The sequence below is a fragment of the Calidris pugnax genome, unplaced genomic scaffold (genome assembly GCF_001431845.1).
Source record: "Calidris pugnax isolate Ruff unplaced genomic scaffold, ASM143184v1 scaffold211, whole genome shotgun sequence".
Classification (NCBI taxonomy): domain Eukaryota; kingdom Metazoa; phylum Chordata; class Aves; order Charadriiformes; family Scolopacidae; genus Calidris; species Calidris pugnax.
The window spans coordinates 850,230-863,473 of NW_015091083.1; the positions used below are offsets into that span (position 1 = coordinate 850,230).

The window sequence follows — 13,244 nt, forward strand, 5'->3', positions numbered from 1 at the left end:
TTCTCACCAGGTCTGCATGGTCTAACTGACGGAGGTAAACAGCATCATTACTCTGTTGGCACAGCTCAGGATTATAATATTCCCATGACCTCAGCTGCCTCCTGAAGCCCTGCCCCCACAGCATATTTAGCCCCAAATACCCGGTACTTCTGTTTGCCAGACTCTTGAGGTTAACGGCCCCCTTGAAATAGCTTTTCATCTTCAGCTTCAAAGTGCATCCTAAATAAAGTCTAATTTACATTGTTAGTGGTGGGCCTACATCTCTAGTAGCAGATGAGGATCAAGTGTGTCCTCTACTACTCTGATCCTCACTAACAGTGTTGGTAACATCTAGTGATGGCCCATGCTTTTGAAACTAGAGGCCTTCAAATGGAGAACATGTACTCACTGTCGCAAAAAGCTACACAAAAAGCTAATCCTCTCCCAAGGGTTATCACTTCCACAAGTCCATCAGCAGAAGGGACAGTGGAAGGGGCCAATAACCTCACTGACAAGAGTCCAGCAGGATAGTTCAAATCACCTTCCCCACAGATGAAGCTTATTCGGCTGGCTCCGTCTGAATCAGATCTGGAAAGGTTCACACACTCCTTTCTACCCTCTGAAGAGCAAGTGATGGTGAGCAGCTGGGGATGTCTATCCAGAGCCTTTGTTTCTGTCCTAATCTGCAGCCCTTCCCCGCAGTTTTTCCCAGAAGCAGGCTGATGCAGAAGAGCTTTGAGGGCTGGAGAAGCTTCAAACCCCACAGTGATTTATGGGTAGACTACCTGAGGCCACGAGCATGCAGGTCAGACATATGGAAAACTACTTTTCCATCAGTCCTCAGAGTGATCTCCCTGGGCCCTGCTTCACAGCCACAGCTTCTAGAAATTTCCAAAACAGACCGTTGCTGCAGGTTCAACACTGGAATAGCTGATGTCATCTCTCTGGTCCTTCTGAAGCTACCAACTTTCCCAGAGACAGAAACCAGGTGCGTGCACTCTTTCCTTTTCCTCCTGTTTTCTACGCTGAGCCTGGCAGTAGGGCATCCTCACAGAAATTGCTTACCTTTCTTGTCCAGCTGTATCCCACAGCTGTAAGGCAACCTGGGTGTTATCCACCATCAGACTCTTCACCTGGTAATCAATACCTGTCAGGAAGGTAACAATGATTGTAAGATGGGACAAAGAGAGAGAGCAACTTGTCATTGCAAGGCCAATGGCCAAGATCAACATTATTTAGTTCAGGGAAATTGCAAGCTTGATTTGAAATTGGGTGAGGGACCACCTTTAACTTTAGTTGGGCTAAAACACTGACAAAAAGCATGTGTCCAGGCTGACTCTCTCACCCTTTTTAGCCAGAAACACTATTACTTACCGATGGTTGCATTGAGTTCAGCCAAAAACCTGTCATAGCAGAAGCGGTGGATGAAGGAACTCTTCCCAACACCAGAGTTCCCCACAAACACTACTTTAAAGATGCGGTCTGGGGAACAGCTGGCTGGTTCCAGTGCCTGGAGCTACAATGGAAGAAAGGGAAGCTGTTTTGAAAAGCCCGGCTGCAGACTGTGCTTTGATTTAGGCATTGGACCCCTGCACTATATGGTGCTGGAGTTAGAGGGGAAGAGAGTCAGAAACCCTCAAGTACCTGGTAGCAGATGTCTCAGGAAGAACCCCAAGTAATTGCACTCACCCTGGTTTCGGTGCCAACAGGCTGTCCTCTAGGAGGCAATGGAGCATCATCTAATCCATCTGCATTTTTTCTACAGTCAGCATCACCCTTCAAGGTTGTCCTCAACCACTCAGCATCTGCTGACAATGACCATCTATCCTTGTCTCCGCTCTTCTCTCCAAAGTTTGTGCTGCCTCCCTCTCCTGTCTTCAGCCATGTCCCGTTGCCTGGGAAGTATTTACAGCTCTTTTTGTTGGGTTCTTCCACTGCCGTGTCCACGGGGAAGGTGAAGGGAAGGTCCGCAGAGGCCAGTTGTCTGTATTAAAGCCCACCGGCACCACAATTTGGGGGGGGGGAAGGCGGGGGGAGGACGGACATAACACGATGGGGAATAGGGGAGGGAAGGGAAGAGAGAGAGGAGGAGATTGCAAATTCCCGAAACACCAGTGAGATCCAATTAGCGCGTATGTAATGCTTGCAGGAACTCTGCTTCATACATACGCTCCCCACGCTCCCTGTGACTAAGGCATCAGAGGCACCTCTAGGGAAAGGGACAGCTCACCTGAGCTATGCTGTACTCATATGTGCCGACATATATTTCATTAATTTTCATAAAAATTCCCACCTTCTAGATTTGTCAAGGATTCTTAGCCTCCCACTTCCCCCAGTACTGAGAAATGAGGCAAAGCATACAAAGATGGCAACAGGAAAAAATATATATTAAAAAAAATATTTAACAACCCCTCCTCCATTTTTATTACCGAATACAACAAAAAAGGAGTAACAAAGGTTTCAAGGTTAAGTGAAAAGGGTTTTGAGGGCAGGCAGTGGGGCAAGGGCTGGCTGACCGTCCTTGGGAGTCCAGGTGTGGTGTGCACACATGTGACTGCCCTCTGCTGAAAGCACACAGCCCCGCTCCAGGAAACAAGCCCATCACTTCCAAACGTTGCTGTAGCAGGGTCTTACTGAGTTCAGGCAGCAGAAACTTGCCACAGGTGTGCAAATTGCAGTGAAGATGCTCACACCAGGGTCACTTTACGTGGTCTTGGCTCTGCTCTGGCCTGCATCCACACCTGTACATCCACTCCCTGTACCTGCCCCAAATGCCAGCCCAGAGCTAGGCCAGCTGGAACTTCTCCCCATGGAAAACAGACATATTCTTCCAGGCTCAGGGGAACAGTCCTCATCTCGCAGGGCTAGCAGGAGTAACAGTAATGAGGGGCTGAGACTCAAAAGCCTTTTTTGGGGAAAAAAAATGGACAAGCACAGAGCTTTCTGAACAGTGACTCCAGATCTAATGGATTTTATTCATGTTTCTCAAGCAATGTGCTGCGACACATTACTGGGACAGGACCAACAAATACTTCTCCCATTCTCACATCACCCTCACTGCCAGACTTCTCCACCTGTTAATGCTTTCCAGTGGGTTTATGCCAGCAGCAGCTAGCAGGATCTTTGCAAGAATAGCTGAGGAGGAGGATGGAAGAAATTGGGTGTCTGATCCCATGGATAGCATGTCTGCCAGTCACACAGCCATGAAAGAGCTCTGCCTCAGACCTATCCAACCAGCCTCCCAGCCAGGGCTCAAGAACCAGCCCTGGTTTGTGTGGTTTTCCACCAGTCCATGAGCCTGAAGCTCAGTTCTTAAACGCCACTACCAGAACTGCAAGCACTAAGGTCGAGTTGAAGCTGGAAGAAACTAAGCCTAGACCTATGTCTCTGGTTGGCATCAGGAGAACCTGGGAAGCAGTGGAACCTGCAGAAATCTGGTAGGAAACAGGGAAACGTGCTGCCTTTAAAACCTGTTTGGGGCCAGCAGTTGCAGGGGACATCCAGCTCCAAACCAGATCAGGGCTGGGCTGGCCTCCCCTGCCACTCAGAAGCAGCAGCTTTTGGCCAATACCAGTGTGCTGGTCACACAGCTAGTTCACAAGGGCCAATGCTTAATGCCAGCAGAGTTCAGAGAAGCAGATGTATGTGGGTATGGAAGCCACTGCATAGTCTGCATGGAGAGGGGGAAAAAACAACAACAAAGGCCTTGGCCACACAGACGGGTTCACCTGCCCTGGTGCAAGAGGAGGCCTGGTGTGCCAGGTGAACATCTGCATAGGTGTGGAGGGAGATGGGCAGGATGAACCCACCTGGCGCTGGGCCCTCTGCTTGGGGCTTTCAGCTGCCAGAGAGAACACAAGCCTTGTGCAACTCCTGCCCTCTCCCATGCCCCAGGGAGATGGGCTCTGGCATGAGGAGCCAGTGGACAGGATTTCTGCCTGAGGAGGAACTGGCACACTTGGGAGATGATCCACTCATTTTAATGGAGCTGTCCAACTCGGTCAGGGGCAGCCTTCGTGACTCCCATCCCATAAACGCTCCCATAGCTTCTGATGGCATTTAGGTTTGCTCCCTCTGCTGCATTTAGAAGCAGCCCAGAGGGGAGCCATTCCCCTGTGGAAATTAGCTACCAGCATCCTCACCTTCACCACCTGATGCCAAGAGGCAACTAGAGCCACAGTTGAGATGCACCCCCAACGTTCTCCCCAAACCAGCCAGCACCAAGGTGGGGGAACTAGACACAGGACACAGCTTGACTGACAGGGTACTCCAGCGGGCACAGACTGACACCACAAACACAACACAGATGTCCATCTAACCGTTTGACTGGCTTGTCATCCAGCAGGTAGCTGCCTAGCACTGACCCCTTCTTCAACAGGGGCTTTTTGCTCTGAGGTGCCTGGAAGTTGAAAAGAGAAGGGATGAAGAATGCGATTAGGAGACAGGAACCTGACCAGCCCCAGTTCAACCACTTACTACCTCCACAGACTGCTTTGGGGAGGCAAGGCTGGAGCCCGTGCAGCCCCACACCATGTGGTGGTACTGCCCCGCTGGCAGACTTAAACAGAGGTGAGCACAGGGCTTGCTTTCCTCAATTCAGATCATTTAACTCATGCAAAAGAAGCCATCACTGTTGCTGCTTTCCCCTTTGCAACAAAATACATCAAAAATGGTGGTGCCCCAAATAGAATTCTCCCTCTAGCCATCCAGAACTTTCATTTCTGTGGCTTGTTCTCCACTTGTTCTCACAGCTGAATTTCTCTTTCCCCACCTGCCTTTTTATTATGCTGATGTTTTGTGGGACAGACCAATTGCCCCTTCCTCAGAAAGCACTAGCACCCCTCCTGCACCCGTACTCATCCAGAGCTGCACATGCACCAAAGGAAAGGGAGGAGATCGCTCTGCAAAGGGCAATGCACATGCTCTGCCTTACAAACATCCCTCTCCATGCTTTCCTCCTACTTACCTCAGACTACACACTTCCTACAGCCAGTGCTCACCAGCTCCCCAGAGAAGAAAGCAGGACAACTCCTCTTGCAACCCTCTTCCCCCCATGCAGCAGCTTTGTTATCCTCAAGCAGAGTCAAAGATAAGCAACTTGCCTGAGATCATGCAGGAAAGCCTGTGGCAGAGGGGATTGACCTGCCAGCCCCCCCAGATGCCATGCCAAACCCTAGTCCCCCAAACAGACTGGCTAACTCATTTGGCTACACAGAAAACGCAGAGTGAGAGACAGCGTGGCAACATGCCCACCGCCTCTGGGCTGGAGGAAAGGGAGATGCACTCACTCTGTAAGCCTGGAGATTTCTGACACGTCCTCACAAGTTATTTCTAGGAGTAAAGGTGGGGAAGTTTGCAGCCTGCCAGATCTGCCTCTGGCAGTAGTTTTGAACTGACCAAACTACCTGCAGGCAGCTCTGGACAGGCTTTTCTTCATGCAGCCCACAGCCCAGGGGAGGACTACGAAGATTATTTCTTCAATAACCCCTGGCTTATTTGAAAAGGTAAAAAATTAAGAAGCTGCTCTGTCGGCCAGAACTCTCAGGGCACATTTACTGCAATGCAGGCCAACAAAAGAAGACACCCTGGACTCCACAGAGGACCTCACCCAACTAGGAACTTTGAGAGGAGAAAAAAAAAAAACCAAAACATTTGTTAAAATTTTTAAAATGGTGCACAAGAGAAGCTCCAGCCACAAAAATATCCAGCACTGAATGGCTCACAACTCTGGAGAACATATCTTCCAAGGCAAAAGACCCTCAAGTGCATAGCAACCCTTAGGTCAACATGGATATCAGGCTGTGGTTCAGCCAACTAGTGGTTCTCCAGTGGGGACACAGAAGGAAAAAAAAAAAAACCAAAACATTTGTTTACATTTTAAAATGGTGCACAAGAGAAGCTCCAGCCACAAAAATATCCAGCACTGAATGGCTCACAACTCTGGAGAACATATCTTCCAAGGCAAAAGACCCTCAAGTGCATAGCAACCCTTAGGTCAACATGGATATCAGGCTGTGGTTCAGCCAACTAGTGGTTCTCCAGTGGGGACACAGAAGGAAGTTTTCAGAGTTTGAGCAGGCTCACTCATGGGCACTCTCTAGACACACAGAAACAAGGAAATCATGGTCCAGCCCACTAGAGCTGAGTCGCAACCTTCAAGTCACCTGCAGAGCAAAGGGACTCCCATGCACTCTGCTACAGCACCATCCTACTTGGAGAGGAAACAGCCTGGAGAGTACGTACCTGGGTAAGAAAGGAGAAACAACGGGGCATGTTTTGCCATTGGCTCTGCCATGCTTTATTGGCCTGCCAGGTTTGTGTAACATTTGGCTTTTCACTGGGGTTGTAAAAGGACAGATGCGACATCACAGCTTGTACAACACACAATGGCAAGAATTCCACAACACCACAACACATGCAGGCATTTTGGATGGGAAAGATTCTGGTTTATCAGCGGGATAGGAAAAATTCTGGTTTATTAGTGAAATACAAATACGTGTCCAATGTAGTCAAAGTCCCAAAACACTCTTCATGATGAGCAGATGTGAAATTTGCTCTGTCGACATACAGCATGCAAGCGTAACTCCATAGCCAGATGGGTCATGGGTGTGAAACTGAACCCACAGCTCCTGGGTTTTAAAAGCACCCAGCAGTGGTTTACACACAGGCAGAAATAGCCACACATCACTATCTGTGACCTAGCCTCTGGGGCAAAACAGTGCCCCACAGTGCCATGGGGCCAGGCCTACCCTGACAAGGCCAGAAACTCTTATGAAGAGCAAGGTATTAAGCTGGGCACTGAGAAGTGCAAAGGAGCAGTGGCTGGGTTGCTATCAGCCACATACAGACCAACTCCTCCTTCCAACCACTTCAAAATCTTTGCTATGAAAGAATCACTGTTCATCACACCTTCATTTCACAGAAATAACATAACCCTTCCTAGCACTAACAGAGGGCATTAAAGCCTTGGGTTTCTTTTTAGACTGTAAAAGCATTGACAGTTTCTGGCAGAGAGAGTGTCACACACACTAGGGATCCCCATCAGAAGACCGGACTCTCCTTTTTGCTGCTGCAGGGAAGTATTGCTATTTTCTCTCCCCTTTACAGTGGGACAGGCTGGACAGCAGATCTTCTGCAGGTCTATGACAACAGCAGCATCTCTGCGATCCCCTGGAGCCTGCTTTCCTGCAGACTAAAACGAGAGTGGCCAACAAGATGTCCTGGCTGACAAAGGAAAAAATGTTACCCTGGTACGGGCTGTATCTGCCCAGCATGACGCAGCCTTGCCAGATGAGATGACCTTACCTCCCCATCCTTACTATCAGCACAGGGAGATGGGAGAAAGCGGCTCCTCTGTACTACAACTCTCTCTGCTAGGCTCTTTCCTAGGTTCACCTGCAACCATCACGTTTCAGAGCAGCCCTGAGCAGGTCCTAGTTGGGGAAAAGGAGAGAAGTGGACAAGCTTTGCACACACAGAGGTACATACCTGAAGTGTGGTCTCCATGGGCCACCTGCCCCAGAAGCTGATGAAACACTACGCATGGCAAGAGGAGAACAAACCATTCTCTTTGCCTACTTGCACTGGACTCTGCTACAGAGTGACTGTTTATTACTTCTCCAAGAGGGAGCAGGAAGCTCTGGTGTACACACACATACTTAGCAGCTTTAAAAATGCAGAAAAAGAAAAAGTCTTCTTTCAGATTTCAGAAACACATACACAAAGGCACACACCTCGCCTCCATCCACAACAGTTACTGAAGTTATTTTAGGCAGCTGCTGCTCCACTTGGAGAAAAACTCCAGCCTCTCCCCCCGCAGGGCATCTTGTCCCCTATCTGGGCACAATCCCTGTGCTTCCATTTACACACCAGCCAGAATGTCTCTCACAGCCTACCACTGCCTGTCCTCGTGGCAAGGCAGGCACTTCCAGATCTTCAGGTGGGGCACGATGGCAGAGCAGGCAAAGACACATGGTGGCAGGGATGGGTCCAAGAAGAGCACAGAGCAGCCTTGCCAGTGACATTTGGGAACACAAAGACTTTTTCACGAAAAAATAATATGAATTAAAAATAGGTCACATATTGTACTTATCTTGGAGACTGGGAAAGGCCAGATATGGAATGGACTGTTCCAGATGTCAGAGGCCCCCTTCTTTCTCCTAGCCCTCTGACACAAGGCTCACTACCATACCTCCACCCCAGCAGAGTTCACAGCAATGGGGAGCTGCCCCAGAGGAACATCTGAAAACATCTGCTACAAACTCAAGGGGTCAGAGAAACTCCAAAACCTTCCCATGCCCCTCCACCCCTAGTCAGCGGGCAGCACATCTGGGAATCTGTCTTCTTCCTCACCACCAGGGATGCATCCAGCTTCATTCCCCTCCTTGCATGTGCCCAGTGCCTGTCACAACACACCCCCTTCATGTGTGCAGCAGGGAGCACCCGCTGCAACCCTGCACGGGGCTGTGTGACAGTCACAGGCTAACGCGCCTTGGGTTAAACCTGGGCAGTTGGCAACAGCAGCCAGCAGAGCTCCTCTCTGGCATGGGCAGAGAGGGGCTGCAAAGTCTGTATTAGGTACCACACCAGGCCTTGTGAGCTCAGGTCATTGTCCCCCGTGGAAGTGACAGGCCCCCGAGTGGCGACAGCAACAGCAGCAGGTGAAAGGAGGGTGGTTGGGAATTAGGATTTTCTTTCTTAGACTAACCAGCTTCTTGGCTTCAAAAGCGTCTCGCTCATCTCGAAGTTTCTTGTTCATCTCTCTGCTCCAAAGGAAGACACAGGAGAGACACAAGGAAGTATTCATCAAAAACAGAGTAAAAACCAACATTTGAAAGCTAGAACAGAAAAGGAGCTTGGGACATAGATAAAGATGCTATTTATTGCCAGACAAGTTGGGATTTCCATGTATCTCAGCTCAGATAATGGGCTCCACATGGTCCCCTTAGCAGCAGGAAAGGCTACATTCCTTCAGTGGAGGGATTACTTGGTGATATAACACAGCCTGTGTTCTGCCAGAGCTTGACAGATCACACAACTCTGGACCTGGAAAAACAAGCAATGTCTGGACACTGCCTGAATATGCTCCCACTGCATCCTGTGAGGGAAGTGAGCACAGTGCTCTGTGAGAGCCTCAGTCTCTTACAAGAGTTCAGGATTTCCAGCCCCTGCCCTGTTCTTACCTGAGGAGCTCCAGCTGCCGAAGGAGGCTTTGTTTCTCTTTCTGCATGTTCTTGGAGACTCTAAACACATCCCTGGGTGAAGGGGATTTTAAAAGGGAAAATAAGTTAATGGGATACAAAGATCCCTTTCCCAGGGACACTCATGGTATTCTCAAACATAAAGGCCTGCCCTGTGCTAGAAGGATTCCCCCCCACAATAAAAATTATATCAGTAGTGAATTCTGTAGTCAGGGAATCTGACTATACTTCTATTCCATTATTAAGGTTCTATAGTATACAAAATCTGGTACCTCATTGATTATGGATAACTAAATTTGCACGATAACTGCATATGGTAGAACACCTGCAAAACCAGAAGCTGGTATGTCCTATAGTAGAAATGTTCTGCCTTAAAACTTTCTCCTTGTTTCACTCCAGCAAACTTTACATTTAGTGTTGGTTTTTTTTACTGTGCCCCCACACAGCAGATAAGATTGCTGTACTTTTCATTCGAAAAATAAATGCTAAATAGCTTTTTATGACACATGGACCTACAACCTGGTCTAGTGGGGGTTGGAACTCAATAGTCTTTAAGGTCCCTTCCAACCCAAACCATTCTACAATTCTATGATTCAGAGGAAGCAGCACTGCCAGAGGAGCTAGGATGGATGGGTTGTACCCCAGCTCTCCCACTCTCCTTCAACGCGAGGGCAGGCATCCCATTTTCTCCTTTCACACTTCAGTCTCCTCAGCTGCTAGAGATGGGAAGGATGCTCACTGCCATCTGGATCTGAAACAGCCTAATGTTTTACCTAAGAACTATTAGCCTAAGCCCAGAAACAGGAACACAAGTGAATAGAAGAGGACCTGTAGCAACTTTATAGAGGCGATGGTGAACTGGAAAATACACAGAGGAGAAGCCTCCTTTAGGCTGAGGAACATCTGTATTTTTTACAGTGCTTTTCTAGCCAAATGTCAATGAGCATATTCATTTCCCACTAAAGGCAGGTGGAAGCTAGCAGTATCGCTCCCTGTTTAGGTCCATAAGACCACTAGGATGTTATTACTTTTCCTCAAGAAGAGACAGGCAATCCTCTGATGAGACCAAGGCTTCTAATTAGAGATCCTTTTTCTTTAGCTATTTGCCCACTCTTCCTTCTCTGCCTGGGTCCCTGCCCTGCCACCCCCTTCCCTGCCCATTCCCACCTGTCCTTCTGCTCTTGCTCAACCTGAGCCTCTTTTTGGAGCTTCTGTAATTGCCCCTTCACCGCCTCCAGCTCCCATTTGCTTTTCTCCAGCTCTTCCAGTAGGTTTTCATTCAGGTGCCGTAGCCTTTCGTTCTGTACACGGGTCTCCAGCTGCTCTGAGTTCAGAGACTGTAGCTGATGTTCCAGCTGCAATGAGAGAGGAGAAGGGGGTTAAACGTAAAAAGGAAAGGTTTTGTGCTACAATCATGCCCGTAAAAACAGGCTGAAAAAGCAGATGTAAACAACGAGGCAGAAGGGAAGTAAACACCACTTGGGTCTACAGGACCACCAGTGGCATAGAGAAGGTGAATTGGAAGCAATTATTTCTCATCATGCCAGCACTGGGGAGCAAGCAATACGATTAGTCAGGCACAGCTGAGGAAGCGCTTCAGGCAGCGTGCAGAGTTTGCTGCTATCTGGCATTACAGAAATCAGAGTGCAAATGAGGGTCAAAGGAGGACTGGAAAAATTTGGGCAGAAGCAGGAGTCCGTCTGTCGGGACTTATTAGGCACAGTTGTTGAAATGCATCCTCTAGTTTGGGGGCTTCCTGAGCCCACAGCAGCTGAAAGGAGACGTATCAAGGTGCTAGGAGTATCGCACACTGCACCTGGAAAGTTAAGTGATTGGGTGGCCTTAACTACTGTTGGAGACAGGGCCTCGGGCTAGAGATGTTGTTTAAATGCCACTGAGGCACAGCTGTACTCTAGGCAGCACAAGACCCCAGCACGACTAACAAACCTGACTTAGGAATTTTAAAGCCTGCTGTCATGTACTCCACCAGCGATGTGATTCCTCACAGTGGCTGGCAGAGCCTGGGAAAGAGGCAAAGACAGATGCAATCGTCAAACCCGCCCATCTCAAGAAGGATCATACTGGCACTTCAGTATCTAGCCAGCCATACCAGCTAACCAGTGCCCTCTGCTGAAGCTGGTGCTCTGCAGAAATTGTGGTACCCATCTGAGAACTTACCCCAAAAAGTTATACAGTCCATGCTTGCAACCAGAGAGGAGCACCAGGAAGCAGTTGTGACCAGTGCAGGAGGTGCCAGAGTCAGCCTCCACATTTATACCTTCAGCTTGCCTTTTCTCTCAGCCTACCTTCTCCCCCTCTCAAAGGGAAAGAAAAACAGCACACTGTGGCACAAGATAAAGTGCTTTTTTCTTGCTGCCCTGCTCTCTGCCAGCACACATGTACAACAGTCATGAGCAGGAGTGACCTTTCATAGGTTCCTTGAAAAACAAGCTCCACATCTCTCCCCATTGGGGCTACAAGCACAAGTCACACCCAGCTCTCTCTGGAGACTTCCAGTCCTTTGGACATCAGGAAAAATTTGAGCATGACCACATACATCGAGCAGTGGAGTTGAGACCAAGGAACAGAAACTACAGCCTTTGGATTTTCAATAAGCCAGGGGACAAGCTTTAAGTAAAGCACCTGCATTAAGATTAAGAAATCTCTATCTCACACAAATCTCTCGTTTACGTTGTCTGTACATGGAAGCAATAGCACAGAACAGCACGATTACACTACTGGTCTTACACCACAAGGGGGACCTGGTTACCTACATAACTCTGAGGTTTGTCCTAAGCAAAGAGCATCAGAAATGACCATTCGAGTAAGATTACGTGTCCATGGAGCCCAGTACTCTGCCTTCACGCATAGCAAGAGGGGATGCGACCTAGAAAGAGGACGTCTAGACACCTAACTATGGTCCATTCCTCTCAAACACCTCCTGGCGTGTGGTCACATCTATACCTATAGCATCCATGGTCCCTGGACTAGGGATGTTGGAGGCCACATACTTGACTATTCCTCCTTTTAATAAACATTTACGAACCTGTTGTCCGTTTGTTTGTCCAATCCATTTTTAAACTGCTGATATTGTCTGCCTCCTGTGGCAAAAAAATCCAGAAGTTCACTAATCTCTGTGTAAAGAGGTAGGTTCTTCTAAATCAAATTCATACTGGTCTGAGTGTCCCTCACCTCCGCTGTTGCAGGAGGTAGAGAGTAACAGTTCCGTGCGGACCTTATCCGCCACCTTCCTGAGTCCATAGAGTTCACTTATATCTTCCTCCCTCAGTCTCCTCCTCTCAAAAATTAAGTCTAGGCTGTCCTGAGGCAGATGCTCCAGTACCTTCATACTTAAGAAGGACACAATGGAGTCAGAGGAGACTAGAACTGCACACACCAGTTAAGACACATCAAAAGTGTGGGCAGCAGGAAAATGAAATCTATCTAATTCTCAATATCCTTCCTGATGGCACCTAAGTTTTGCTGGATTTTCCAACTGTTGCCCAATGAGCTGATGATTTCAGAGAAGTGCTATTTCATCCACATAGCAGCTAGGTACCCAACTTGCATACCCCTAGTTGCCAGCATCTTACAGGTACCTCCCATGACTTGTTTCTCTGGGGGTCATGCTCCTGTTCTTCAAACAAAAAGAAAAAAATATCCAGAATGGACCATCCCATACAAATGTCCATGCCAGGGCTGGCACACTAAAGGAAAGTTTCTCCTTTGATCTCTTCTGTGACCGATTAATCAGTACGTCATTAGATGCTGAAATGCGTACATACAGTACGTACAGCTCTAAGCATCACAGAACTGTTCACTCTGGGTTATTTTGGAGCAATCAGAAAACACAAACTAGAGAAATTTGGCTCTAGTATGTCCATACACAGCTTGCTTTCACACCACAAAAGGCTCTAGACTCATAACTTCCAAATTTTTCCCCTGTCTTCCTTGCCAAATAGTTATCATACAACCAATGGGAAAATTGTGCCAAGAGAAAACAAAGCAGATATGAATGTTTTGTCCACACATCTTCTTAGGAAGATGTTACAGTTGAAGACAAAC

The 13,244-nt window shown here is 48.3% G+C and overlaps 1 protein-coding gene across 9 annotated transcripts in view; it reads right to left on the minus strand.

Annotated features, from left to right (window-relative positions):
- CRACR2B (calcium release activated channel regulator 2B) overlaps window positions 1–13,244 on the minus strand; it is a 49,591-nt gene that overhangs the window by 9,339 nt on the left and 27,008 nt on the right. For all 9 annotated transcript variants that reach the window (XR_001413741.1, XR_001413742.1, XM_014957631.1 and 6 more), the window contains 7 exons: window positions 10,347–10,534; window positions 9,162–9,233; window positions 8,687–8,741; window positions 4,299–4,378; window positions 1,669–1,963; window positions 1,354–1,495; window positions 1,045–1,126 (listed from right to left, as the gene is read on the minus strand). Coding sequence is in view for 7 of the 9 variants with exons in the window: in XM_014957631.1 (XP_014813117.1) it covers window positions 1,045–1,126; window positions 1,354–1,495; window positions 1,669–1,963; window positions 4,299–4,378; window positions 8,687–8,741; window positions 9,162–9,233; window positions 10,347–10,534 (914 nt within the window). In the remaining 2 variants the exon portion in view is untranslated. The remainder of the gene's footprint in view (window positions 1–1,044; window positions 1,127–1,353; window positions 1,496–1,668; window positions 1,964–4,298; window positions 4,379–8,686; window positions 8,742–9,161; window positions 9,234–10,346; window positions 10,535–13,244) is intronic.